At 38.5% G+C, this 27,256-nt stretch overlaps 1 protein-coding gene across 3 annotated transcripts in view; it reads left to right on the plus strand.

Moving 5' to 3' along the window:
• Positions 1–15,182: 15,182 nt before the first annotated feature.
• Positions 15,183–27,256, plus strand: part of CAPN7 (calpain 7) — a 43,634-nt gene continuing 31,560 nt past the window's right edge. For all 3 annotated transcript variants that reach the window (XM_063113490.1, XM_063113491.1, XM_063113492.1), the window contains exons 1-6: positions 15,183–15,542; positions 17,668–17,776; positions 21,142–21,299; positions 22,282–22,349; positions 24,291–24,494; positions 26,299–26,385. In XM_063113490.1, the coding sequence (XP_062969560.1) occupies positions 15,441–15,542; positions 17,668–17,776; positions 21,142–21,299; positions 22,282–22,349; positions 24,291–24,494; positions 26,299–26,385 (728 nt within the window). In that variant the 5' untranslated portion in view covers positions 15,183–15,440. The remainder of the gene's footprint in view (positions 15,543–17,667; positions 17,777–21,141; positions 21,300–22,281; positions 22,350–24,290; positions 24,495–26,298; positions 26,386–27,256) is intronic.

The following is a 27,256-nucleotide window of genomic DNA, read 5'->3' on the forward strand; positions in this document are numbered from 1 at the left end:
TCTGTTACGACACATGGCATGACATACTATGGCCATGGTAAATCGGGAAGCCATTTAGTCATAAGAAATCAGTGTGTATATAGGCATCAATTGCCTGATTGTGTTGGTTTTTTCCACATCTGTGTCAGTCAGAGTTTGGTCAGAGAATCAGAACCACTAGGAGAAATATAAATAATAAAGGCTTTGTTAAAGGGATTTGAATGTCCACAATCATGAGAGTTGCTTACACAGTTTCTGTAAGGCTGTTGTTTCCTCATCTGATGCTGGGACTAAGTCAGCAGGGCTGGCCATGGAGAAGGATTGCTGTGAGGTGGGAGAGAGCAGGACAAGCTGGAATACTGGAGGCTGAGCCGGGACCCACGAGGATGTGTTGAGCCATGTCAGTCTCTCCCAGTCTTCAGTGATGCAAGTGACCTGCAGGTGAAGCTGGTGCCCTTCCTCATGGAGGCAAACATGCGCCTGGCCCAGGAGTTAGAGAGGACAAAGGAAGAGGTTCGGCAGGAATGAAGGAGCTGCAGGCCTGCCTGCTGCCCACTCCCACCATGTGAGCCAGCAGATGGGTGACCAGTGCACCAGCTGCCACTGCAACCTGTGCCCGCATTGACCTTCCTAGAGACTCCAGTCATTGAGTCACATCTGCCTTCCAGTTCTCACACATAATGTCACGTGGGGCCCACACTAGATGGACACTAGGCACGGAAGGGAATTCTGGAAAATGTAATTCCGACTTAGACGAGTTAACACAATACAGATACACCACCACATGGGGGCAGCTAAAACTTCTCTGGCTGTGTGGCCAGAGACGGATTCTCCTGAAGGAGAGCTGCCTTGCTCTGCCTCAGAGGTCTAAGTCTAAGGATCAGGTGGACGAGCTGGTGCTCAACCCTGATTAACCCAGTTACTTTTGAGAAAAGATACTGAGGAAAAGAGGAGCGGAGTTCAAAAGGTAGCCTTGTAAACTTTGGCACCTATAACTCAATTAATTCAGAGGGTTTTAATGCCAATTAGACAGGTGACATGACTTAGGATAGAATCTTGATGAGCTAGCCCTTCAGAGCAAGATGAGGATTATAAGCTCAAAAATTATTTATTTTAAGCTCAAAATTTAGATTCAGAAATAAGACTATATAAAAATCCCCTGGTGGGAGGGTGGGGGAGGAATGCATATTCCCCAGTGACCCTTGCACAGCAGGTCTGGGAAGATTCCCAGGAAACTGCACCTCAGCAAACACCCAGAGAGGTTCTCATGCAGGTGACCCTTGGTCCACACTTGAAGAAAGACTTTTCTAGAGGCTTGCACATCAGAGAAACTCCCAAATCTACCCTGTGTGCAAAAGCTGGTCACTGTAGATTAGTTATTTTAATTGAGGGAACATCAGAGAACATGTTTCAGAAATGAAAATCTGCTATTTATTTTAGCATGTTATTCTAAAGGCTATTTTAGAATTCTAAGAATTATTCAGGGTTCATAAATGTTGCTTGCTCTATTAATAAAGAACTTGATGGCTGCCAAATTGCATCCTCCATTCTGTCTTAGCCCACACACCTCTGCGCCTCAAAGCAGCTGAAGATGTGCTCGTGCCACCTAGAGGCCCCCATGAGCACATGTGGGTACAAAGCAAGGCTTCCACAGGTATGTGGGTGACAGGAGCAAAGACCGCAGCAAATAAGAAACTGAACTTTGAGAACAGACAATGGCTTGAACTTGGTTTTTTAGTCCTAACTAACTATGAGAAATTGCTGTGGACCCTTCTCTGATTGCTTGAAAGAGTAGAAAGAACATGGACTCTGGAACTTGACAGACTTGGTTTAAATCCCTTCTCCATGACCTAAATGTCACGTGTACCAGACTCATTTTGCACCTGACATCACATCTTGTTGCCCTGCTAGCTTCATGCAGGAGTACAGTGACAGCAGCATGCCTCTGCTGCACTGTGCACCTCTCAGTGTCTGCCCCAGGACTTCTCTAAGGCAGGACATGCTTTGGACAACTGCAGGAATCTGTCAGCCATGCTCGTGTATGTATACACCCCTATAGTAACATTAGCGATGGGATTCAGAACCCAGAACAATTCACCTTTGAACTTCAGGCAGACAATTCTGAGGAACATTCCGCCCAGCTCCTCCGAAGATTCCAGGAGAAAGCAGTGGGAAGCCCTCATTGCCCACCATGATGGCCAGTTCAAAAAAACCCACCCTTGTGTTAGTTTTTCCTCTGTCCATTTGTGTTCCCTGAGATCACCTGCCAAAGTAAACCACTGAACATAAGCCTTTGTGTCATGCTCTGCTTTCTCAAGAAACTCAGGCTAAGACAAGGTATAACTTAGGCAATTAATTTATCCTCCGTGAGCCTTAGCTGTCTCAGTTGCAATGTTTCTCACGGGAATATTGTGAAAATTAAGTGAAATTCTATAAGGAAAGCACTTTTCACAGTGCCTGATTCATAACAGAGACCCCTTTTTTGGGAGTCTCCCTGCTACCTAGTGGGGGCGATTTCATTTTAAAAGTGGGCCACCATCATCAGCATCACATTTACCACCATCACCTCCAACCTGCAAGCCATATCACCACCAAAACCTCCACCAAGACCACCATCAACACCACCTCTGCACCACCTCTACCATAAGCATCACCATCACTACCACCCCCAAAACTTCATAACTATTATCATCACGATCACCACCGTCACTACCACTAATACCACCATCTCCACCACCTCCACATTCACCACTAATACCACCACCACTCTTCATACCACCATCATCACCATCACTACCACGACCCCCATCAACATCATCACGTGTACACCTCCCTCCAGTAACTGGCCATTGGACAGGACTTCTGTAGCCCAGGTCTCTTTAGCTAGAGAAACTATTAGACATGTCTCACTCACTCTATTATATCTGCCTCAGCAAAATCTAAACAGTAGCTAATGTTCAATTTTTCCAGATAATCTTAACATTGATCAGAATGTTTTGGATAACTGACATTTTGCAACAGATTTCTCTGTAACATATGTACTTTTCTAGGAGTCAGAGTACAGGCAGAGAAGGATGAAAGTCTCATGGTAAAAATCACTGAAGTAAAATGAACTGGATTTTATCCCTAATTATGTTAGAAATAAGTCATAAAAGTTATAAATAAACTATAAAAAGCTTACAAATAAGTTTTAGCTTTCATTCAATAGGTAACTTTAGTACTACTATGTGACAAGCATCTACTAGGCACTGGAAAAATAATGGCAAAAAACATCGCAGGCCTTTTCCTCTGAGAACTTTCTAAATAGGGAGAGAGACTGACAGGCAGTAGGGAATTACAATGCAGCGTGACCAGTTCCATCACAGGGGAAGGTGAGGAGACCCTGATCCAGGTGGCAGTGAAGAGTATTCAAGGAAGGTTTCCTGCAGGAGGTGACTAAAGGAAGAGAAGTTAGCCAAGTATAATCAGGAAGAGGCGGTGACAAGCAATCCAGGCAGCAGGAACAGCACAGGCAAAGTCCCAGAGGTGAGAGAATGCACGGCTTCGCAGAAACACAAGAAGCTGACTATGGCTGTGATATGGCATGCAAGGAGAGACAGAACGAGAGAAACAAGCAGGGGCCAGATCATAAAGGGAATGTATGCCGCAAAAGAAAAAGAGTTTAGAAAAAGAGTTTAAATTCTGTTTTTCTACATAAATAGGCTCCTTAAAAACATTTTTTTCCTGAGAAAGCAGCCTTGGAACAAAGTTAACCCAAACCAGATCAATGCTGCACAAAGGGAGGAAATGTTTTTTTAGCACCTTGTTTTCTGGAAGATTTTACCCACTAAGAATTTAAAGAGAGCATGGGATTTGAGGGGTATTAATATTCTCCTTTCAGCTACTCCCCACATATCTTGCAGTGATACATGTTGAAGTCACCTTCATATGTGGGCAGGCATGTGACTATATCTGTCTGTCTGTTATATCTAGTGTTTCTTAACAACCCTCCTCCTCCCCACATCCACAAGCAGAGGCAGCCAGACCCTTGACTGTTGCTGCCTCCAAGATAAATATCTAGGATCATAGGTTCTGACCTTGAAATCATCTTATAAGGAAAGCAGTGCTGCTAAGACTAACTCCAACCAGCATTTCCAGGCCACTAAGTGAAGGCTCCTTACATGCAAGGCTGATGTCTCTTCTTTGAGTCTGCCATGTTTAACTCAATGCACAGCTTATAGTGAATAAATTCAATAAACATACATTAAATAGAATGAATTCGACCCAATAAATGGGTGTCAAAGTCAGCATAAGTGTATTTGATAATTAAATGCTTTAGTATTTATAAGCTAAAAGAAAGCCTCTGTGATATTAGTCTTTTCCACCCACTCAGAAATTAGTTGTTCAAGAGAATAAATTTTTTAAATACTCTCCTAAATCTTCCCCTTCACCTTTTATCTTCTTTTGATAAACAGGCCAAGGTAGAGAGGAAGTAGAAATATTCTTCTTACTAAACAGAAAAAGAGAAATTGGAAAATACGAAGAAATTGGTAGGACTGAGCCTTCCTGAAATCTCCTGATGCCAATATGTATACACTTTTCTTTTTTTTTTTTTTTTGTCATTTTTTCGTGACCGGCACTCAGCCAGTGAGTGCACTGGTCATTCCTATATAGGATCCGAACCCGCGGCGGGAGCGTCGCCGCGCTCCCAGCGCAGCACTCTACCGAGTGCGCCACGGGCTCGGCCCATACACTTTTCTTTTTATAAAAAGACTCCCTAGTACCAAACTAACACAAAATCAACACTTTGTAAAAAGACACATGGGCCAATGGAACAGAATCAAGAAGCCAGAAATCAATCCACGTACTTACAGCTAACTGATCTTTGACAAAGGCACCAAGAATATACATTGGGGACAGGATAGCCTCTTCAATAAATGGTGCTAGGAATACTGGATATCCATCTGTAGAAGAATGAAACTAGACCCATACCTCTCACCATATACCAAAATCAACTCAAAATGGATTAAAGACTTAAATATAAGACCTGAAACTATAAAACTCCTAGAAGAAAATATAGGGGAAACACTTCAGGATCTAGGACTGGGCAAAGACTTTATGAATAAGACCTCAAAGTACAGGTTACAAAAGAAAAAATAAACAAATGGGATTATATCAAACTAAAAAGCTTCTGAACAGCAAAGGAAACAATCAACAGTGAAAAGACAACCTACAGAGTGGGAGAAAATATTTGCAAAGCGATACCTGCACTCTCATGTTTATCCCAGCTCTATTTACAATAGTCGAGATATGGAACTAACCTAAAGACCATCAACAGATGACTGGATAAGGAAAATGTGGTATACATACAAAATGGAATACTACTCAGCTATAAAAAAAGAAAGAAAGAAAGAAATTCTGCCTTTTACAGCAACATGGATGAGCTTGGAGAAAATTATGTTAAGTGAAATAAGCCGGTCACAGGAAGAGAAATTCCACATGTCCTCACTGATAAGTGGGAACTAAAAAATAAAGAAAAAACAACCACAATAATATACTGAAGTTTCAGGAGATCAGAATTGGGGTTACTAGAGGTGGGAAAAGGGGAAGGAGAGGGGATTAGCAAGAAATTGGCTAATGTACACAAAGAATGATTACGTTTTATAATGATGAATCTGCTAATTATCCTGATTTGATCATCACATACTGTACACAAGTATTGATAGTCAACTCTATACGTCATAAATATGTACAGTCAACTACGTTTCAAAAATAAATAATAAATAAAATGCTTAATTGGCTAAAAAAACCTGCCATTTTTATAGTCAAAAACAGTCAGATATTTGCAAATTTATATGATTCAATGTAATTGAAATACTCTAATTATATCAAATATATAATTTTATGGACATCTTAATTATTTAAAATATAGTAATTACATATCTCAGTTTCATATAATCCTAATTATATATTTTATAGATATTGATTACATTATATACCTTAATTATATATCTTCTTATTTTAAACATATTTTCACTATATGAATGCTATCATATATCCTAACCACATATATATCTTCAAATATATATTTTGATTAAGTAAGCTAATTTTATATATATATAAATCCTAATTACATATCTTCTAATTTTAAACCTATTTTAATTATATGTTTTTGTGAGTATAGATAGGTACACATTAGAATATATATATAATTACCATTAATTTATATTAGAAATGCACACATTCACAGCACACTGAATTCAAAGTCTGGCCTCTAATAAAACCAGGACTGTCACTGTTTGTCTTTTCCTGGTGGCAATGCAGATGTATTTGAATTTCTGAGAGCACACCACCACCTTGTGTCTTCTTGTGGAATTACATGTGGGCATCACAGCATCTTGCCTTAAAAGGGACTTGTGGTCACTTTCTCATTTAATGAACATGTATTTAACACTTACTATGGGCCAGCCCGTGGCTCACTTGGGAGAGTGCAGTGCTGATAACACCAGGGCCACGGGTTCGGATCCTATATAGGGATGGCTGGTTAGCTCACTGGCTGAGTGTGGTGCTGACAACACCAAGCCAAGGGTTAAGATCCCCTTACCAGTCATCTTTTTTTAAAAAATAAATAAATAAAATAACACTTACTATGAATCCTGCACTGGGATGGATGCAGAGCATAATGATTCTCAGCCTGAAGTCTCTCTGGAACTCTTCATAGCAAATAAGCTCCCTACAAAGAAAGTAAATGTGAGAAGTAGACTGGGTGCAGGAAGTGAGGGAGAGAGTGAATGTCCCACCTAAGTGGGATAACTGCTGCTCAGTTTTAGACAGTTGCTACAAGAAGGAAGTATGAGCCCAGTATTTTTTCTAAGATAAATCGGAAATTCAAATATTGGTGTGAAAATACCTGATTTTTAAATAAGAATTTATTCTAGTTTTTTCTAAATAACATGAGCCAACATATGCATCTGCAGACTGCAATCAGCCTGCATCCTGCCAGGTTTGAATCCCTGGTTTGTACTCTCTTTATCCCTTTCCATCACTTTAGTGGTGTTTCACAAATGAGAGGAGGTAAACACTGACACTCAGAAATGCAATGTTGAGCAAAAACAGACCCAGGCTTCTCATGAGGCCAGTTTGACCTACAAAAAATGGCTGTTTCCTAATACAGGCGCATCTTATTTTATTACACGTCACTTTATTGCGCTTTGAGGATATTGCATTTTTTACAAATGGAAGGTTTATGGCAACCTTGCATCACACAAGTCTATCAGCCCCATTTTTCCAACGGCATGGGCTCATTTTGTGTCTCTGTCACATTTTGATAATTCTCACAATATTTCAAACTTTTATACTATTATTATAGCTGTTATGCTGATCTGTGATCAGCGATATTTGATGTTACTATTGTAATTGCTTGGGGGCACCACGAGCCACACCCATATAAGACAGCAAATTTAATCAATAAATGCGTATTGAAATCAGGCCAGTTAATGACCCTACAAGGGTTTCTAAGTGTTCAAGTTAAAGAAAGAGTCACGTGTCTCTCAGTTTATATCAAAAGCTAGAGATGATTAAACTTAATGAGGAAGGCATGTTGAAAGCTGAGATAGGCTGAAAGCTAGACCTCTTGCACCAGTTAGCCAAGTTGTGAATGCAAAGGAAAAGTTCTCAAAGGAAATTAAGAGTGCTATTCCAGTGAGCACATGAATGCAAAGAAATCAAAACAGGCTTATTGCTGATATGAAGAAAGTTTTGCATAGAAGACCAAATCAGCCACAACATTCCCTCAAGTCAGAGCCAAAGCCTAATCCAGAGCAAGGCCCTAACTCTCTTCAATTCTGTGAAGGCTGAGATAGGTGAGGAAGCTGCAGAAGAAAGGTTTGAGGCTAGCTGAGTTTGGCTCATGAGGTTTAAGGACAGAAGCTGTCTCCAGAACATACAAGTACAAGGTAAAGCAGCAAGTGCTGCTGTAGAAGCTGCAGCAAGTGATCCAGAAGATCCAGCTAAGGTAATTAATGACTGTGGCTACACTATGAACAGACTTTCAATGTAGATGAAACAGCCTTCTATTGGAAGAAGATACCATCTAGGACTTTCATAGCTGGAGAGGAGAAGTTAATGCCTGGCTTCAAGGCTTCAAAGCTTCAAAGAACAGGCTGACTCTCGTTAGGGGTTAATGCAGCTGGTGACTTTAAGTTGAACCCAATGCTCATTCACCATTCTGAAAATCCTAGGACCCTTAAGAATTATACTAAATCTACTTTGTCTATGCTATATAAATGGAACAACAAAGCCTGGATGGTGGCAAATCTGTTTACAGCATGGTTTACTGAATATGTTAAGACCATTGTTGAGACCTACTGCTCAGAAAAAAAAGATTCCTTTCAAAATATTACTGCTCATTGACAATGCACTTGTTCACTCAAGAGCTCTGATGGAGATGTACAAGGAGATTCATGCTGTTTTCATGCCTGTTAACACATCCACTTTGCAGTCCAGGGATCAAGGAGTAATTTTGACTTTCAAGTTTTATTATTAAAGAAATATATTTCATAAGGCTATAGCTGCTATAGACAGTGATTCCTCTGATGGAGCTGAGCAAAGTAAATTGAAAACCTTCAGGAAAGGATTCACCATGCTAGATGCCATTAAGAACTTTTGTGATTCATGGGAGGTCAAAATATCAACATTAACAGGAGTTTGGAAAAAGTTGATTCCAACCCTCATAGATGACTTTAGGAGGTCAAGACTTCAGTGGAGGAAGTAGCTCAAGGTGTGGTGGAAATAGCAAGAGAACTAGAATTAGAAGTGGAGCCTGAAGACGTGACCGAATTGCCACAATCTCATGACAAAACTTGAACGAATGCAGAGTTGGTTCTTATGGATGAGCAAAGAGTGGCTTCTTGAGATGGAATCTCCTCCAGGTAAAGATGCTGTGAACATCGTTGAACTGACAACAAATGTAGCTCTATATTTCCATCTGCTATCATTTTCCTTCTTCCTGAAGTATTTCTTTTATCACTTCTAGTGGAGGTCTGCTGGTGATGAATTCTTTAAGTTTTCATGTGTCTGTGAAAATCTTTATTTCACCTTCACTTTTGAAGGATACCTGTTGCCTCAGTTGGTTTCCCCTTATTCCTAAAGTTCTATCAACAGCAGCCAACTCTTCCGTCCACTCATAACTAGATCAGGTGCCCTGAGAAGTTTTGTATGCTACCACTGCTATTTCTCTCTGGAATTCAGCTTATCAAGTCTTGATTGCATCCATCGTTTCTCAAAAGCCCCCTAGGCAAGTAAACTTTTCACTTTATCCAGATTTTTCTTGTTGTTACCTGAGAAAGTTTTTGTGTGTGTGTGTTCCACATCTTTGCCAGAAGTCCCCTCACCCCCACCTTTGTTATTTGACATGAAAATAATAAAGAAAAGTTAAAACAATAGTTTAATGAATATCCATCTATCATGCACCCAGGTTTAACAGTTGTTATCATTTCACCTTATCTATTTTATCCATAGTGACTTGTTACTATTGCTGAATAACAAACACTTTCAAACTTAATGGGTAAAGCAACCATTTTATTACACTCATGAATTCTGTCAGTCAGGAAATTAGACAAGGCACAGCACAGGTGATTTGTGTCTGCTGCACAATACCTGGGGCATCTAGGACCTCAGCTGGGATGTTTGAAACACAAGAGCTGGGATCATCCAGAATATCTTTATTCACAAATCTTGGAAAACTTTTAATTCTCTACTTTGTTCAATGAAAACTGAAAACCTAAGACTGATGGATTGTATCTATCAATTTCATGGTCACAATATTATATGACAGTTTTGCAAATGTTACCATTGGGAAAAACTGAGTAAAGGGTGTATGAGATCTCTCTGTATTATTTCTTACAACAGCATGTTAATTTACAATTATCTCAAAATAAAAAGTTTATTTAAAAAAAACTAAAAGTGCCCTACAAAGATGGTATCTCTAGATTTCTTTTATACCTTTCTGAAAGATGATGCAATACTTTGGCAAGGCAACATGAAAACTGAAGACTGATTTAATAGTGATTATTTATTTCATTATTGCTTCATTTAGGCATTCCATCTTTCATTTTCCTGTTATTTTAGTATTTTTTAAATATAGCTTGGAATTATTGAGTACTGATGAAATAATTTACAGAATGATAAAATAGCAAAATATTTTAATATATAGGGAAAGATCCCAAGAGGTAACTTAGATCCCAAAGGAAGCACATATTATAAAAGGATCCAATTGACCCATATGGGAAGCGCTAGACAGAAAGAGTTTTATTACACACATATATTTCAGCAAATTTTTTCTTGGTTCTGTGGAAGATCTCTAATAAAGAATAAATGTTATTGAATTATCAATTCTTACAAATATTTAGAGTTTCTCTATAAAGAAACTGAGAAACTGAAGTTGGGTCTAGTGGCCCCCAGTAGTGTCCTGAGTGTTAAGACAGAGCTCCAAATCCTTAACATAGCCTTTAAGGCCCTGAATGGTCTGGTGCCTGACCCCCCACTCCCCAGCCTCTCCATGCATTTTATCCTGCTCTCTCTCTGCTCAGTCACGCCGGCCTTCTCCCATTCCATGTTCAGTCTTACCACGGGCCACTGCACAGCCATTCCCTCTATCTCAAGAGAGGTGTTTTTTGGCCCCCTAGTAAAGGTTCTTACAGAACGGGGTTGATTACCTTTGGAGTACCCATCTATACTTACAACCATTCATTCACCAATGGACTTCATTTATTGATGTTTGTGTCGCCCCCTGTATTGGTCTGTTTTCTGTCACTGATAACAGAATACCTGAAACTGGATAATTTATAAGAAAATAAAATTTGTTTCTTTCAGTTTGGGAGGCTAGGAAGTCCACAGCCCAGGGGCATATCTGGTGAGGGCCTTCTTCCAGGTGGGAACTCTTTACAGAGCCCCATGGCAATGCAGGGTATCACACGCAGAGACTGTCAAGTGTTTTCATGTGCTCTCCTTATAAAGTCATCAGTCCACACTCATAATAACCCATTACTCCATGAAGGGATTAAACCATTCATGAGAGCATAGTCTTCATGATCCAATCACCTCTTAAAGGCCCCACTTTTCATACACCATAATCGGATTTCCCATCCTCTTAACACTGTTACAGTGGGGATTGTTTCCAACACATGAACTTCTGGAAGACAAATTCAACCCACAGCATCCCCACTAGGCCAAAAGCCCCCATGAGAGGAGGGTCTGCTCATGTTTTCACTCACCATTGTATCCACAGGTGTCAGCATTCAGACCTTGTCTTCCTGAGACCTCCTAAAATTATGAAAATGAATAAAGTACAAAGCAGAAGATAAAAATGACAAGATGTGGACCCACTATAAACTAGGATGTTGGCTCATAGTATTTAGAAAAACATTTGACTTCATTTTTATTTAAAAATCAGAAATTTTTAAACCAATATTTGAATTTCTGTCTTCTCTTGATATATATATATATATATATTAGGCCCACATTGCCTTGAAGTGTCTAGAGCTAACCAGTGACCACCCCAGTGAAGTGGGACATTTACTCTCCAACACTTCCTACCCTGAGCCTGGTTCTCAAATTTTCATTCCTTGCCTCAGGGATGAAGCTGTTAACCCCAAAGAGCCCCCATGAGGCTTGGGACTAGAAATCATTATGTTCTTCAAATATCACGTAAGGTGTTTTAAATAAATGTTGGTTGAAAGAGTAAATTAGTGACCATAAGCCCTTATGAGGTAACCTGCAGCTGTGCCACATGCCATATCCATATGCAGTACCACACAGGAACACGAGGCGGCAGTGTGTTCTCAGAAATTTGCATAAATCCAGCATGGCTGGTGATGCTCTGTAGTAAATAAGATGAATTGTCCCACCCACCTTTAACTACCAAGGACCAAAAGCAACACACCGTGTGTACTGAAGGGTCTCAGAGAATGAGATTAGGAAAGGAAGGAAGCTAGCTCCAAAGCCATGGACCCCACACAGAAGACATGGGACTGTAGGGAAGGACCTAATTCACCCGTCTTTGCTGTCATTAGCATGATCCACTCCCTCCTTGAGTGCTGGAATTTCAAGGCCCTGGAACCCTGGTCAAAAGTCTTGGCTGGGCATGGGCTTTGAGCTTTCCACACCTCCTTCATAAATCTAAAGTAGTGGTTCTAAAAGTGTGGTCTCTGCACCTGCAATAGCAGTGGCATCTGACAGAACCTGCCAGAAATGCAGATTCCCAGGCCTTACCCCAGACCTACTGAATCAGAAACTCTGGGGTGGAGCCCAGCAATCTGTGTATGAACAGACACCCTCCTCCCCACCCCAGGTGGTTAAGCTAAAATGTGAAAACCACTGCTCTAAAGTCATTTCCCTTCACCTCCCACAGCCATACCCCACCTCCCACAGCCATACCCAGTGAATCCTAATCCTCCCAATACACAGGGCTCAATACTCCTGCCTCTAGTCTAGCCAGAAACATCCCTGTCTTTCTCTCTGCTTTGCTCTTATTCTGCCTTCGGGACTCAACTCAAGCATCCCTTTTTCTGGGACACTGTGTGAGACTCCCAAGGCTGATTTAGATGCAGCTCTTGTGGCCCTCCCAGCCTTTGACTTCTCTCTCTCATCAAATGGTGCTTTTAATTGTTGGCTGATGTGTGTCTTCCTCACTACAGTGTGAGCTGTTTTGTTCATTTTGTTTAACCCCCAGTGGCTGGCCCACGGGATTTTAAATAGTTGTTGAATTACGTTGGCAACTTTAAAAAACAGTTATAATACTAATATCTCTTCTATCTACAGTAGAATTTTATATACATATTCTAACTATAAATATATTAAGTAAATATAATATTGATAGATTATATATGTAATTATATAGAGATCACAAGCCCCCTGTAGGCCTGAATTTCACAACTATGCTTTGCTGCTCCTGACTATAAAGGCATTTGTAGGAAGGGCCAAGGAATTTATCAACAGCAAGGGTTCCTGGGCAGGGGTGTGTTGCTGAAGCGTGTCTTCTCAAACTCATTCCGCTTTCCAGGTCTATCTGAGCTCTGGGTTGGGGAGGGCTGTCATGCTGCAGGATGAGAGCACTGGACAGATTGTACTATGGTAAATGTCACAGAGCTAGCCCAAGGTGGAGGTATTAGTGGACATTCCAGCAGACTTTTCACAGAGACAGCCTGTCATGAGGCTCCACCAACAACCTTTCAGAGTTTTTTGGATAATTCGTGATTGCAGAATACAAAGTCAATATACAAATGTCCATGTCCATTCGATTTCTATATACTAGTAGCAAACAATTGGAAATTAAAATTAAATAAGAAAAACCATTGACAATAGCATCAAAAATATGAAATACTTAGAGATAAATCTGTCAAAAGATGTACAAGACCTATGCACTTGAAAACTACAAAACATTGCTGACAGGAATTAAAGAAGTTCTGAAGATGGGGAAATTTACTGTGTTCATGGATTGGAAGACTCAGTTCTGTTGAGATCGTAGATATTCTGGAGCTTCAATTTGTTTTTACATCTGCCTTGTATCACTCTCTACTTATCTTTGTATTTTCAATGTCTAGCTCTGTGCCTAGCAGGCATTCAGTGTTCATTGAATAAATAAATAAGGAGAAAGAATTAAATTCCTTACAGGGAAGAGGGAATATATGAATGAGTACAGGGAGGGATCATGATTACCTGGGAGTGCTATAAAAGGCTTCCTCCAAGAGGGACTAGTAATTCTATAAGCCATGATGAGAGCTAGAACATTACACACAGAAGTCCTGCTATGAGGGAGTAAAACTGCATTCATCTGCTGTACTTTGGGAGTCAGTTTGTGCAAGGCAGCTCACATGGCCTGGGCTCAGGAACTAAAGGACCTTCTACTTTGTGCTAAGGAATTTAGATTTCGTTCTTCAGAATCAAGATGGGGGAGGGTGTATTAAATATATTTAAGTAAAGGAGCTCACTCGCTCAACATTTTCAAATATTTGTCGAACACCTGCTCTGGACCAATGCTTATCAATGCTGAGATAAAACTGGTAAAGGGAGAAACCATCCCTGCTTCAGTTATAAAACTGTGGTAGCTAACCCTAAGAACCATTTTTGTGCCAAGCACAGAGTCAAATTCTTTACCTGTGCTCTTTACAACAGGCTGATGTGGACAGTTATTGTTGTTGCTGTTATTATTAACTTCATTAAACGTGAAGAAACAGTTAAAGAAATTAAGACACGTGACTCCCATTTAAATGCAGACCAAGTAACAAAATTTTTTCTGAAGTATAATTAACAAAAAATTAAAGGCACACATTTAAAATATACAGTTTGATGAGTTTTGACAAACGTATACATGTTGACGCCACCACCAAGATAGAAAACATTTCCATCATCCCAAGAGATTCTTTCCCATCTCTTCCCAACCATTGATCTGCTTTCTAACATTATAGATCAGTCTAGAATGTTTCTTATAAATGGAATCATACAGTTTGTACTCTTGAGTCTTGCTTCTTTGACTCGACGTGAATTTGGGGTTTCATCCACTTCGTGGCGCCTGTTACTAGTTCATTTTTATTACTGCTGAATTCAGACTTTTAAGGGAGAGAAGACCTTAATCAAATAATCACCTAATTAGGCATTTAACATTAAGTTAACCTAAAAAGTACAGGTAAAAATACATTACTTCGTTTGTTGACAATTCAGTCAATACCATACTTAGGAATACACTGGAGTGCTATACAGGGATGTGATAGAGTTTGTGGAAAATAAATGATATCAAAGAGTATCTTAAAAGCACCTTACAGCCTCACTTTCCATCCCTGAGTTTTCTTTTAATCCGTCTAGATGACTGTGGGACATCCTCTTCGTTGGCTCTTCACGCCTCCCATTTACACTTAGTGCAGGAAAGGTTCCATAAAACGCACGCGCCAACAGCCTACAGCGACAGCACACGCCGGCACTGCCGCCCGCATGCAGACGGCGGAGATGTCCGCAGCTCGGACGTGCCACCTGCCTCCGCCCACCCAATCCCGGGCGCCGAGGCGGTCACGTGCGCAGCGGCCGCTCACCCCTCCCCGCTCGCGGGTCCGGCCCCGCCCACCGCCCGCGCACTTCCGTGCACTCCCGCGAGCCCGGCCTCAGCCGCCGAAGCTCCGCAGAAACTCCCCAGGGCCAGGCTGCGCCTGCGCGTTGCGGCCGGAGGGGGCGGGGCAAGGGACACGGTGGCCGCCAAGTGGGGCTGCCCGTCGGGCTCCCGTCTGGGATAGAGCGCTGGGGCTGCGCCGAGGGAGTGGGACGTCGCGGTTGGCCCGGTCTGGAAAGGCCGGCTGTCCTCCCTCCGCTGCCGAAAGTAAACTTTCCTGCTTCATCCGCGGCGCTTCTGAGCGCTCGCCGCGTTCCGGGGCGCGAGGTCCGGAGCCGTCGTGCGTCAGGGCCTCACTCCCACTCCTGCGTGGGGCCTCCGCGCCATGGACGCGACGGCGCTGGAGCGAGATGCCGTGCAGTTCGCGCGGCTGGCGGTGCAGCGCGACCACGAAGGCCGCTACTCGGAGGCAGTGTTTTACTACAAGGTAGGGCCGGGACAGCCGCTTCGGTGGGAAGCACTCGAGTCGGAGTCCGGCGGGGGCCTGAAACCGATGGCGGAGTCCAGGTGCCGAGGCGACAGGGCCCATTGGCTGTGCTTTTCTCTACCTGTTTCCTGCTCCTCCTCCGCACGGGAGAGGCGACCCGGGCTGTAGAGGCCGGACACATCCACGCCCACCCGGGCTCCTGCCACTGTGGGGGTGGCTTGGTGGCGGCATTGGAGGGACCGCTTCTCTGGCCGCAGTGTTGGCTGGCAAAGGTCTGCCTTTGAGCTGCTCCGGGGCAGTAGTTAGGTGTGGGTAGTTAGTAGCTAGGTCTTGCTGTCACTTGGCTCTGATTTATGGCTAGCGGGAAATAGTCTTTGATATACTCGTATATTAAAGTAGTGCATGTTCGTTGAAGAAAATAAATAAATTAGAAAAAGAATAAAGCCATCTCTTATCCTAGCATTTGATATGTATCTTTGTTGTTTTTCTATGCATATGTGTATACAACTTCTTTTATTCCACTAAGGGGGATTGTACTGTTTATACTATTTTTAACCTGTTCTTTTCATTTGAATGTTTTTCCAAATCACTAATTTTAGTCCTATAATATTTTATTAATAATAGCTGCGTAGTATTTCATTATGTGGATGTACCATAATTCCTTTACAAACTGTAGATTCATTCTGGTTTTTCAGCATCGTAAGTAATGGTGCAGTTAGTATCCTTATAACTAATGCTTTACATGTTTGTTTGGTATTTTTTGGGGATAAATTACTGGGGGCAACATTGCTAAATCAAAGTGTATGAGCTTCAGCAGTCCACTCTGCTCTCCAATCCTGAGGATTTACAAACACACCCCTCCAGCAATAGTCACACGTGGAGGTAGCTGTATCCTCTTAATAGTGTCACCTTTTCTTTTAGAAAGAATGTCAGACTTTGATAATCCAGTAGTAGTAATTTTATTCCATAAGCTTGTGTGCTATCAGTAAAGAGTGGTTTGCCACAGATCAATATTTTATTGCCTTCATTTTATAGTCTACTTTATTTTTTTTTTTTTTATTTATTTTTGGCGGCTGGTGGGTATGGGGGTCAGAACCCTTGACCTACTGGTGTTAGAAGGCTGTGCTCTAACCAACTGGCCAGCCCTATAATCTACTTTAAACTTTTGGTGTGTTTCAGAATCATTCCTTTTGGAGTTTTTTGACAATTTCACAAGGTGATATTTCTTTAAAAGAAAAGTTCTGTGTGTTTTGGTTTTGTAAAATAACTGATGAATATTAATAGATTAAAATTGTGACATATAAAATGCTTTTTGTAAAGCAAAAGAAACTACTATGCAGTGCCTCTTGTTTTCCCGTAAGATTACATATATGACACTTCGGAAGAATTTTTCATCCTTGAGAAAGTCAAAAAAGTTGTACTTCTAGAAACTATTTCTATAAATTTTATCAATTTAGTTTTTAGTGTTTTCTGCCCTAATACCATTCTATAAGCAATTTCTCAATTGTTAGTCACTTTTGAATATAAATAAAATGAGAAAATAAAACTGATAGCAGCAATTTTTTTAATTGGCTTTGTTTTTTTAAGCAAGATAATTATTTGAAAATATTTACATGCAAGAAGAGGTAATATATATTATATAATTACATAGTAGTTATTGAACTTGTTTAGCTATGATGTGTTTAGATAACGATGGTTCATAAGATACAGTATTTAATGTTTGAATGTAAAGTTGTATTTTCTTCCCCTGAAATATGTGAGTTATAGAGTCTGAGGAAGTCATCGTATCTTTTCTTTCCCACAGCCTTTTGGCTGAATTTGTCTGATTATTGCATAAGGAAAACAGAAAATAAGTAAACCACAACTGTTCTAAATAAATGTTTATAATTTCTCATATTTGAGTTCATAAATTTTCAACAGTATGTGAAAATTGGGAGCATTGAAAACTAAAGAAAAGGTTTTGGAGGATTATGTGATTCATTTAATTTATGGGAAAAATACTAAAATCTTAAAGACATTCTTGTTTTGTTATTCATGGAAACCAATAGTAAATAAATAGAAAGTGGAAAAGAAAATTCAAATTAATACATCTGTTGGATTCCTTTGAATTATTTTTTATTTTTAGGAAGCTGCACAAGCCTTAATTTATGCTGAGATGGCAGGATCAAGCTTAGAACATATTCAAGAAAAAATAAATGAGTATCTGGAAAGAGTTCAGGCTCTACATTCAGCAGGTTGGTAAAGGACTACTAAACTTGTCACTGTGTCTTTTTTCTTCTCTCTCGTCACATCTTTTCCCTCTATATTTCTCTCTCCTCTTTGTTTTCTTCTTTGGATCTTGATCCTCACTCTGTTGCTGCTCATTCCTCTTTTGGTAATCACCTCTTTAAAAATCATAATATGGAAATAAGTGAGAGATATAGGAAGAGGAACCTTAGAAATAATATAGTCCAATATCCTAATTTCCCAGAGATGCAAGATGGTGAATTATCTACATTCTATTGGCAGTTAGGATTAGGATCCTGTTAAAGTTTGCTTTTTGAATATCTGTCACACATTCTTTCCTGATATTAAAATTAAGTAACTATTCCTCTTTAGTGTTTAAAAACTTCAGCTGTAGGTTCAGTCTCTTCTCTGTCAGTGTCCTCTACCTCCAGACCTTTGCTAACCTCTTTTTAAACCATACCTTGGAAAAGCGACATGTAAGCAGAGACCTGGAACAACTTGTATTTATTTTGATAAACAGCTTGGCAAGTGCTGTGATGGAAGTACACATAGGCTTCATGATCACAGTTTTGTTAGAGATAAGTGGTTTGCATCAAAATCTGCTGTTCATGTGGGTAGAAAAGAAAATTATCACCTATTGATATTTTGTTTCAGAAATGCATTCATCTCCCTAGGGGCTCTTTCTAACCCGTTTTTTTCTGGTGCTGTATAACAAAGCCACAAGCAGAGGAATCTTTACTCTGATGGACTTTGTGCTATTTTCTACCACTCATTCTGAGTAGATATGAACGGTTATAAGCACATAGTTAGGATAAAGTAGATTTGATCATTGGATTCCTTGTAATGACAATCCCCTTAAAACGAGGTAGTTTACTTTTAAGACAGTGCCCCAAAATTACATGTACTGAAAAATGGACTGCCTGTGTATAGGGGCCTAACTTGATACAAAACTGATTCGTGTATTCAGAATACCATGTATTTCAAAAGAAATTTTATTTTCCCAGCCAAGTAAATCAGGTTCTTAAATTTAACTGCCCAATAATTAGGAACCTTGTTTCATGATCAGTGTTTTCAAATAAAATTATCTTTGAAGTACGGAAAGTAATCTTTCGTGCTTACTTCCATGATCTCCCTGTTTTTTCCATAGATATTTCCCTTCATTTCAACAACCATTTATTGTGTCTATGTTTGGGATATATGGTAAGTACTGGGTGATAGATGAGTGTCAGTCCATATGCCCTCAGGAAGTTTTTAATCAGGTGTGGAGAGATAAAAGTATAGACATTGCACTATCATGGAAATCCCTTTCTGAAACATGCTAGACTGAATGTTAGAGCAGAATGCTCTAGAAGGGAGAGATCATTTAGTGGTGTTATTACAAGAATAGAAACCCTGGTAGCCAAAGGCCTATTGCCATCTTTCCCTTCCATGTATACACATACTCAATCACGCTTATTACATACGTATTATATTTATCACAGAGTGTTCTTTAAACCCCTAGAAGTCTTTAAGACAATTGGAGAAAAAAATATGAATTACCTATTTTTTTCCTGAAGACTTTTTAAAAAGTTCTTTCTACTTTGTAGTAAATACAGCTAAACCTAAAAAATTGCATTTGATTTGGGGGAAGTAAATTCTAAATATCGATAACTATTAATGTGATGTTCAGGCACAGAATGTGACAGCCCTCATCTCTTGAAAAATAAAGACTTGTCAGTGAAAAACAAAGTTCAAAAAGGATTTTGAAAACCTAACACACCTTAATTGTTTGACTAGTTTTTTACTTATTTTATTCAGTAAATGTAGTATAATCTGTAGAGAATTAAATGGTTTCCTTAGGTATTTAATTAAGTATTAATATTTTAAGCAGAAGAGTCCTTTTTAATAACAGGTTTATCGAGTTATAATTTACATACCATAAAATTCACGTTTTTAAAGTATACAATTCAGTGGTTTTTAGTATATTCCCAGAGTTGTAGAACCATTACCACGGTCTAATTTCAGAATTTTTATCACCCGAGAAGAAACCCCTTATCCATTAGCAGTCACTACCCATTCCTAGCCACCACTAATCTACTTTCTATCTCTATGAATTTGCCTATCCTGGATATTTCATATAGATGAAATCATCTAATACATGGCTTTTTGTCTGGCTTCTTTCACTGAGCTTAATGTTTTCAAGGTTTATCCATGTTGTAGTATATATCAGTACTTCATTTTTTTTTTATGGCTGAATAACATTTTATTGTATTGATATACCACATTTTGTTTATCCAGTCATCAGTTGATGGACATTTGGGTTTCCACCTTTTGGATATTGTGAATAATGCTGTTGTGAGTGTTCATGTCCAGGTTTTTGTGTGGACATATGTTTTCAGTTCTCTTGGACATATACCCAGGAGTAGAACTGCTGGGTCATCAGATAGCTCTGTGTTTAACTTTTTGAGGAACTGCCACACCATTTTCCAAAGTGGCTACACCATTTTATAAATCCACCAGCAGTGTATCAGGGTTCCAGTTCCCTCACCAACACTTGTTACTGTCTGTCTTTTAGCCATCTTAGGGCATATAAAGTAGCCATGTCATTGTGGTTTTGATTTGCATTTGCTTGATGGCTAATGATGTTGAGCATCTTCTCGCTTGCCAGTTGACCATTTGAATGTATTCTTTGGAGAAATGTTTATTCAGAACTTTTGCCCACTTCTTAATTGGGTTGTCTTTTTATTGTTGAGTTGTGAGAGATCTATGTTCTGGATACAAGTTCCTTTTAGATATATATCTTTATATTAAAAACAAAATGGAAATAATTATTTAAAGGGTTGTAAAAATATAGCTTTTCTGGACCCAAACGAATAGGAAAAATAGGAACTTTATGATCAGGGCCTAGCATATTATATTACACAATTATTGTCTGTACTGAAAAAAAAATTTTTTTTAATTACATTAAAATATAATGGAGTTTCTTAAGATTTAGCATTTTCCAGGCTTTCATTTTGTTTTTTGGAGTGGAGGGGTATGTGAGGAGGACTTCTGTGTTTTATTTTTTAAATGAAGGGAGTGCTGGTAAGGAGAGAGATTCAGGAAAAAAAAATTTTTAAATAAATAATACATTGTTAATATTCCTTGTCTCTGATGTCTATTGTGTGATGAATTAAGCAGTTGGGGATGTTAGTTTTTAGGCCTTAAGATTAAAAAGAGAAGGGAAAATTACTTTTTTTTTAAGGATTTTATTCTTTTACCTTGCTAAGCTTTTTAATTAGAAGAATTGTACTGTTTTGGTAAAGAATGTCTTAAATATATTAAAACAGTATGTTGTATCTGGCTTTATGTAGGTAATATTCCTTCTCTATATATGCTTTTTTTCCTCTCCTAGTTCAGTCAAAGAGTGCTGGTCCTTTGAAATCAAAACATCAGTTGGACTTAGAGCGTGCCCACTTCCTTGTTACACAAGCTTTTGATGAAGATGAAAAAGGGAATGTTGAAGATGCTATAGAATTATATACAGAAGCTGTGGATCTCTGTCTGAAAACCGTATGTATAAGCTACAAATTAAATTTTGTGGAATTATGCTAAGAAATGTCTTCTCTTACTATTGAATTTTACTTAACTGCTTGATGAAAAAAATTATTCTATCATTATAAATGTAGTTAAGTTACACCTTTTTGTTTTGTTTTGTTTTCTGGCCGGTATGAGGATCCAACCCCTTTACATTGGTGTTACCAGCACCGTACTCTAACCAAGTGAGCTAACCAGCCAGCCTGTTAGGTTACTTCTTAGTAAAAGATGAAGAGTAAAAAGTTAATAATGGATGTTTACCTCTTGTTAAAGTTTTGACAGTATTAAGATTATTAGTAAGCAATTGTTTTTTTAAATTATAAGAACTGTTTTTTAACCTTAACCTTTTTGTACCCTAATAGCTAAACTTACTACAGGAAGAATTCATCATCACAAATCTATGAATTTAGAATAAACTTCCCTTTTTTTGTTGTTTTTTCAATTTCATACACTAAAAAGTAAGGTAGTGGTTTGGGAGAGCTTTATTAATTTTCAAAGTAAAGTCTATATGCTGAGTGGCTTTTACTGCTCCCTAAGGAGCCCCTGAGACTCATAGCTTCAAGGGGCATCTAGTGCATTTGACAGGAGGTGAAATGGTATAGACCGGTGTTCTCATTTAGCCTGGTTTTTGTAGGTACGGTGCCTAAGACCACAGGTAAGTGCAGGTCTTCTGAGGTTCCTGCCACTTAGCCTTCCATGGCACCATGGTCATACAGTTGTGGTCCAGTTAGCACTTGTCCACATGAAGTTGTTTTAAAATTCACCTCAGTGGCAAGTTTTCAACACTATTTTAAATGACACCTTTAAGAATGAAAATAAAATGTCATCTTTGTTTATTCTCTCATAACTTCGAGAAGTGTAATATGTATTGTAAATTTTTTTGCTTAGAAATATTATGGATCAAGCAAATTAAAAAATAATTATGCTTTAGATTGTCTATCTCTTTCTTTCTCTTAAGTCTTATGAAACTGCTGATAAAACCCTGCAAAATAAACTGAAACAGTTGGCTCGACAGGCACTAGATAGGTGAGTTTTGGTCACTCAAGTTCTTATTCATGGATGGTACATACTGTGTTACTTATTACATAACAGGTTTATCTAAATATGTGGTAGAAGTCGTAACAAACCTCTGTATTTAAAGTTAGAGCAAGTCTACCTTCTTTCTCTGAGTGAATTTACCTCCTCTGTCTAGTTTCCTGCTTTAAACTCAAGAAATAACCAATCAGTTAAGAAATATTTTTAGTCTTTGTTGTGTATAGAACAGAAATGATTGTGATATTTGAAACGGAAGACTGACTTTCTCTTGTGAAATATCAGACTTCCGAAGAGAACTTCCAGAGAGCCTTCCAGAGCTACTACTAAAAATAGAGATATCGAGAATGAACCTGTTTACAGCCATGCACATACCCCAAATTATACAATGTGTGTAGCTCCTTTACCTCTTAGCTCAAATGTCAACTTTTTAATGAAGCCTGCCCTAACCATCCTATTTAAAATTGGATCTCCCCCAGTGCTTTCATCCTGCTTACTCTTTTCTAATATTTTTTCACAAAGCTATAGCTCTTACTACTTTCTAAATTACATGAAATTTACCAGTTTGTTATATTTGTTGTTAATGTCCATGTCCCCCAAATGTAAGCTCTGTAAGGGCCGAGAATTTTGTCTGTTAGTTCAGTGGTGTAACAAACATCTAGCAGAGTGTCTGACATATATTATTTGCTCAGTAGGTACTTTTTGAAAAAATGAAAAGATTTACACAAGAGAATTACACCTCGTGAAAGAGTGTTATAGACAAAGGAAAAGGGTGGAAATTGCATTTATACCTATAGCATGAATTAATAAAATTTTCTTTTTTTGAGGCTCTGACTAGATAGCTGTACCAGCCCCAGCCCTTCTTTTTTTTGAGGTATAACAGTCATTCCTCCTTTTCATTACCATCATGTACTAATCTTTAGTTTTCCTAAACACATAAAGAGATGAGCATTTGATGCACAGTTGTCTCCTCCATCTTGACTTCTTTCACCAGTCAGAATCATAGATGACGTTTACTACCTATGTGGATAACCCATACGGTATTTTTGAGTGCATCCTAAACAAAGGGGGAGAGGTGAGTCAGTCTTGGCTCCTTTGAGAATCTTGAAAATTATGGATACAGTCTGTAGGAAAATGTACGCAAAAATTTTTTTGCATTTAATTTCAGAGTGTTCACAATACACCTAAAGCTAATATGTGGACCTCAGGTTAAGAATTTCTCTGTTTTGTAGCTTGTTCTTTGACAGAATTCTGCAAAGTCAGAATTCCCTTGCATATCCTGTGAGGTTTTCTGCAAGCCAACCCCTGCCTTCTTCTCTCATCTCATCTTCTGCAGCCTCTCATTTGCGCTTTTCACAGGGGCTTCGTCTGTTCTTTTGAAGTTACCTTAACTCTATGCTGTTTCATATTTCTGCACATTTCCACATGCTGTTCTCTCTACTGAGAATGCTTCCTCATTCTCCAGGTGAATTCATCTGCAGCTCAAGCATCAACTCAGAGCAGCCCTCCCTGACTTGCCCCTTCTTCCCAGTTGTTAAGTCAGTGACTTCTGTTGTCCATTCATTTACATGTAATTCTTCCTTTGTAGGGTCCATCATTTTGATGCAATTATCTTTCTTCTCCTACAAAACTACGAGCACCTTAAGGTTAAAGATTGTTTTATACCTTATTATATGCCCCTCATCTTGCATAGTATCTGACAAACAATAAGTGCTCAGTTAATGTTGTTGATAGAATATTGCTTGCAAAAATACTTACCTTACCTTTGGGAATAGCTTAAGTAGTGAAATGTTGACTATTATGTAAGCATTTTATATACTAAGAATTTTACAGTAGGGATTTTTGACTAGTTCTTGAAGTAAATTTTGTTTCCTGAGACGCTTAAATGTGAGAAGAAAAAGTAGAACAGTTTTTCTGTGCTTCTCTCCATTATAGAGCAGAAGGTTTGAGTGAGCCTTTGACAAAGCCATTTTGCAAAATCAAGTCAACGAATATTAAACCAAAGTCACCTCCAGTGAGAGCACATTTTCCACTAGGAACTAATAATCCCTTCCTTGAAAGACCTCAGCCATTTATAAGTCCACAGTCGTGTGATGCACAAGGACAGAGATACACAGCAGAAGAAATAGAAGTGCTCAGGTAAATCAATTTATGATTCTTGTAATGAAGAATTTTGTTAACATAGTCATTGCAGGTAATTTTATTCTCATTAGGTTTGCTGAATTGTATTCAGATCTTTGTTATAATGTGTTACGCTGTTATTATGTTATTATAAATTATATCATCATACGGTCACAACATGAAATAAATTGTTGAAATATGTTAGTTCTAATATTCTTTAGTATTAGCATTTTTACTAGACATTATATATTCTTCTGAAAATCATAGCATTCTGCAAAATTGAGCACTAACGGTTAGGGAGCAAAATACAGCTATGGCAGACCACTCATAATCTATGTAACTTTGTAACCAGAGCCCTAATGGGGGAAAAAATATATTACTTGAAGTAGCAGTTTAGGCCAGGGATCAGCAAACAGAAGCCTTGAACTATGAATAGTTTTTACATTTCCTTGAAGGGTTTTAAAAAAAAAAAAAAAGGAGAAATATGTGACAGAGACCTCATTGCAAAGCCTAAACTAAATACCATCTGGCTCTTTACAGAAAATGTTTGCTGACCCGTGGTCTAGGCAGCCAGCTCAGTGTGTCTGAAAGCAGCCTCAGGATATTAAAAATGCAGAGCACAATAATGTAAAAATTCCTGATTGCCTTTGAACCAGTGCAGATGGGATAAATCTCAGAGCCGGCATGGTTCTTCTTAAGTTGGGCACTGGTGGAAGTTCAGCCTGCTTAGAGTTGTGCAAGTCACAGAGGTGCTCGTTTTTAATTTTCCTAAAATTGAGCTGAAAGGGTTCCTTTCTAGGTAGTAGCCATCTGAGAGCATTTTTCTTTCCTTTCCTGATGAAGATTTTAATTCTATCCTATGAATCTGGCTTCCTTTGCCTAGGAAAAATTTCGTACTAACCAACACAACACAAAGCAGGACAAAAGAGGGTAATTTTGGAGCTAAGAGACACTAAAAGTCCAACACTTTGGCTACTCAGCATCCATATGCTCCCTTTGCACATTTGGAATTCCATATTACAGCAAAAAACTCTGTATTTCCACCTAGCAAAGTGCAGCTATCCTTTATACAAGTGAAAAATTGTCATCCTTTCCCCAAAATGAAAATACACATAGTCCCAACAGTCATTGTATCTATTGCTGACTGTATTAATTAGTCCTCAAATGCACTGAATATTGTTACCTAAAGACTAAATTGTGAAGTTACCCTGCAACTATTTCTAAATAAAATAAAAGAAATAAACAGATACAAGAAAGAAATACTTAATATATACAAATAAACATATACACGAAACAAGGAGAAAATATGAAAAGCTACTACAAACCCCATTTTTAAAATTTGTCAACAGATCATAACTGGTTTCTGTGGCATTTCCTTCTACTACCTATTCCATATTGCCATAACAAGAAAATATGAAGAGCTTATTTTTCAGAATTGTAATGTCATGTTTTTTAAATTCCAAAATAATTAAGCACTTGATTTCTCCCTTTGGGCTTAGGATAGAAATGGATTTGTGTCCTGGTGTCAAGGACACTTTAATTACCTCTAGAATAGGCCTATCTTGAGACTAGAGTTTTGTTGTAAAGGATGTTGATCTTAAAAGAATATTCTTACTGAATTGAATTCAGTCAGTTATTTTCTGGTATTCAATTACCTTGTGAAAATTTTGTCCAAATAAAGATTTCAGCAACAGGAGGTCATCAGTTTAATTTTCATACAGTACAATACCTTGTCAGTTAAATTTTAAAGAGTTTAAATAAAATTGGCGATTAAGGTAGACTTGAACATTTACTTGAGAATTTGTTTTATTGTGTTTTATAGAACAACATCAAAAATAAACGGTATAGAATATGTTCCTTTCATGAATGTTGATCTGAGGGAACGTTTTGCCTATCCAATGCCTTTCTGGTAAGTAAGCACTGTTGCAATTTTTACTCTCCAAGATCATTAATTTAGGCATATCACTTGTCACAGGTGGAAATCGTTTTGTCATTGCTTTTTTTTTTTTTTTTTTTTTTTTTAAAAGATGACCGGTAAGGGGATCTTAACCCTTGACTTGGTGTTGTCAGCACCATGCTCACCCAATGAGCTAACCGGCCATCCCTATATGGGATCCAAACCCGGGGCCTTGGTGTTATCAGCACCGCACTCTCCCGAGTGAGCCACAGGCCGGCCCTTTGTCATTGCTTAATACTTGTCTTCAATTCTGGATTATAAGCTTCATAAGGACAGAGACTGTGTCTGTTTTAACTAAGTTGCACCCCAGTGTCTAGCACAGTATCTGGCATATAGTAGGTACTCACTTTATTAATTAAATATAGATTAATTATTATATATTTTACATATTACATATTAATTAAATGGTGAATTAAATTTGGGGGGAAATCAAGAATAAATACTAAAATTCCTCTTAAGTGGCAAGATTTTTTTCTTTCTTGTTTTGTAGATTATTTTACAGTGACAATATTTTCTGAGAAGAAAACATAACAGTAAACATTTTTAAATGCAGATAACAGATTGATAGGAAATGGCTCCATAATTTATGAATGGTTATCTTCGGTTTGAGAGATTAAATCATTTTTATAAATTTTTTCTATTCTGGTCATTTATTATTCTTAAAATTATAAAATAAGCATTATTGAATAGAAATTATATTTATAAAATATTTTTAATATTTTTAAAGTTCTAAGAAAAAAACATTGAATTTGGTAATTTAATGATGACTTGAGAGAACAGACATTAAAGAATCTTGGATTTACTTTCTGTTATGGTTCCTATG

The sequence above is a fragment of the Cynocephalus volans genome, chromosome 11 (genome assembly GCF_027409185.1).
Source record: "Cynocephalus volans isolate mCynVol1 chromosome 11, mCynVol1.pri, whole genome shotgun sequence".
Classification (NCBI taxonomy): domain Eukaryota; kingdom Metazoa; phylum Chordata; class Mammalia; order Dermoptera; family Cynocephalidae; genus Cynocephalus; species Cynocephalus volans.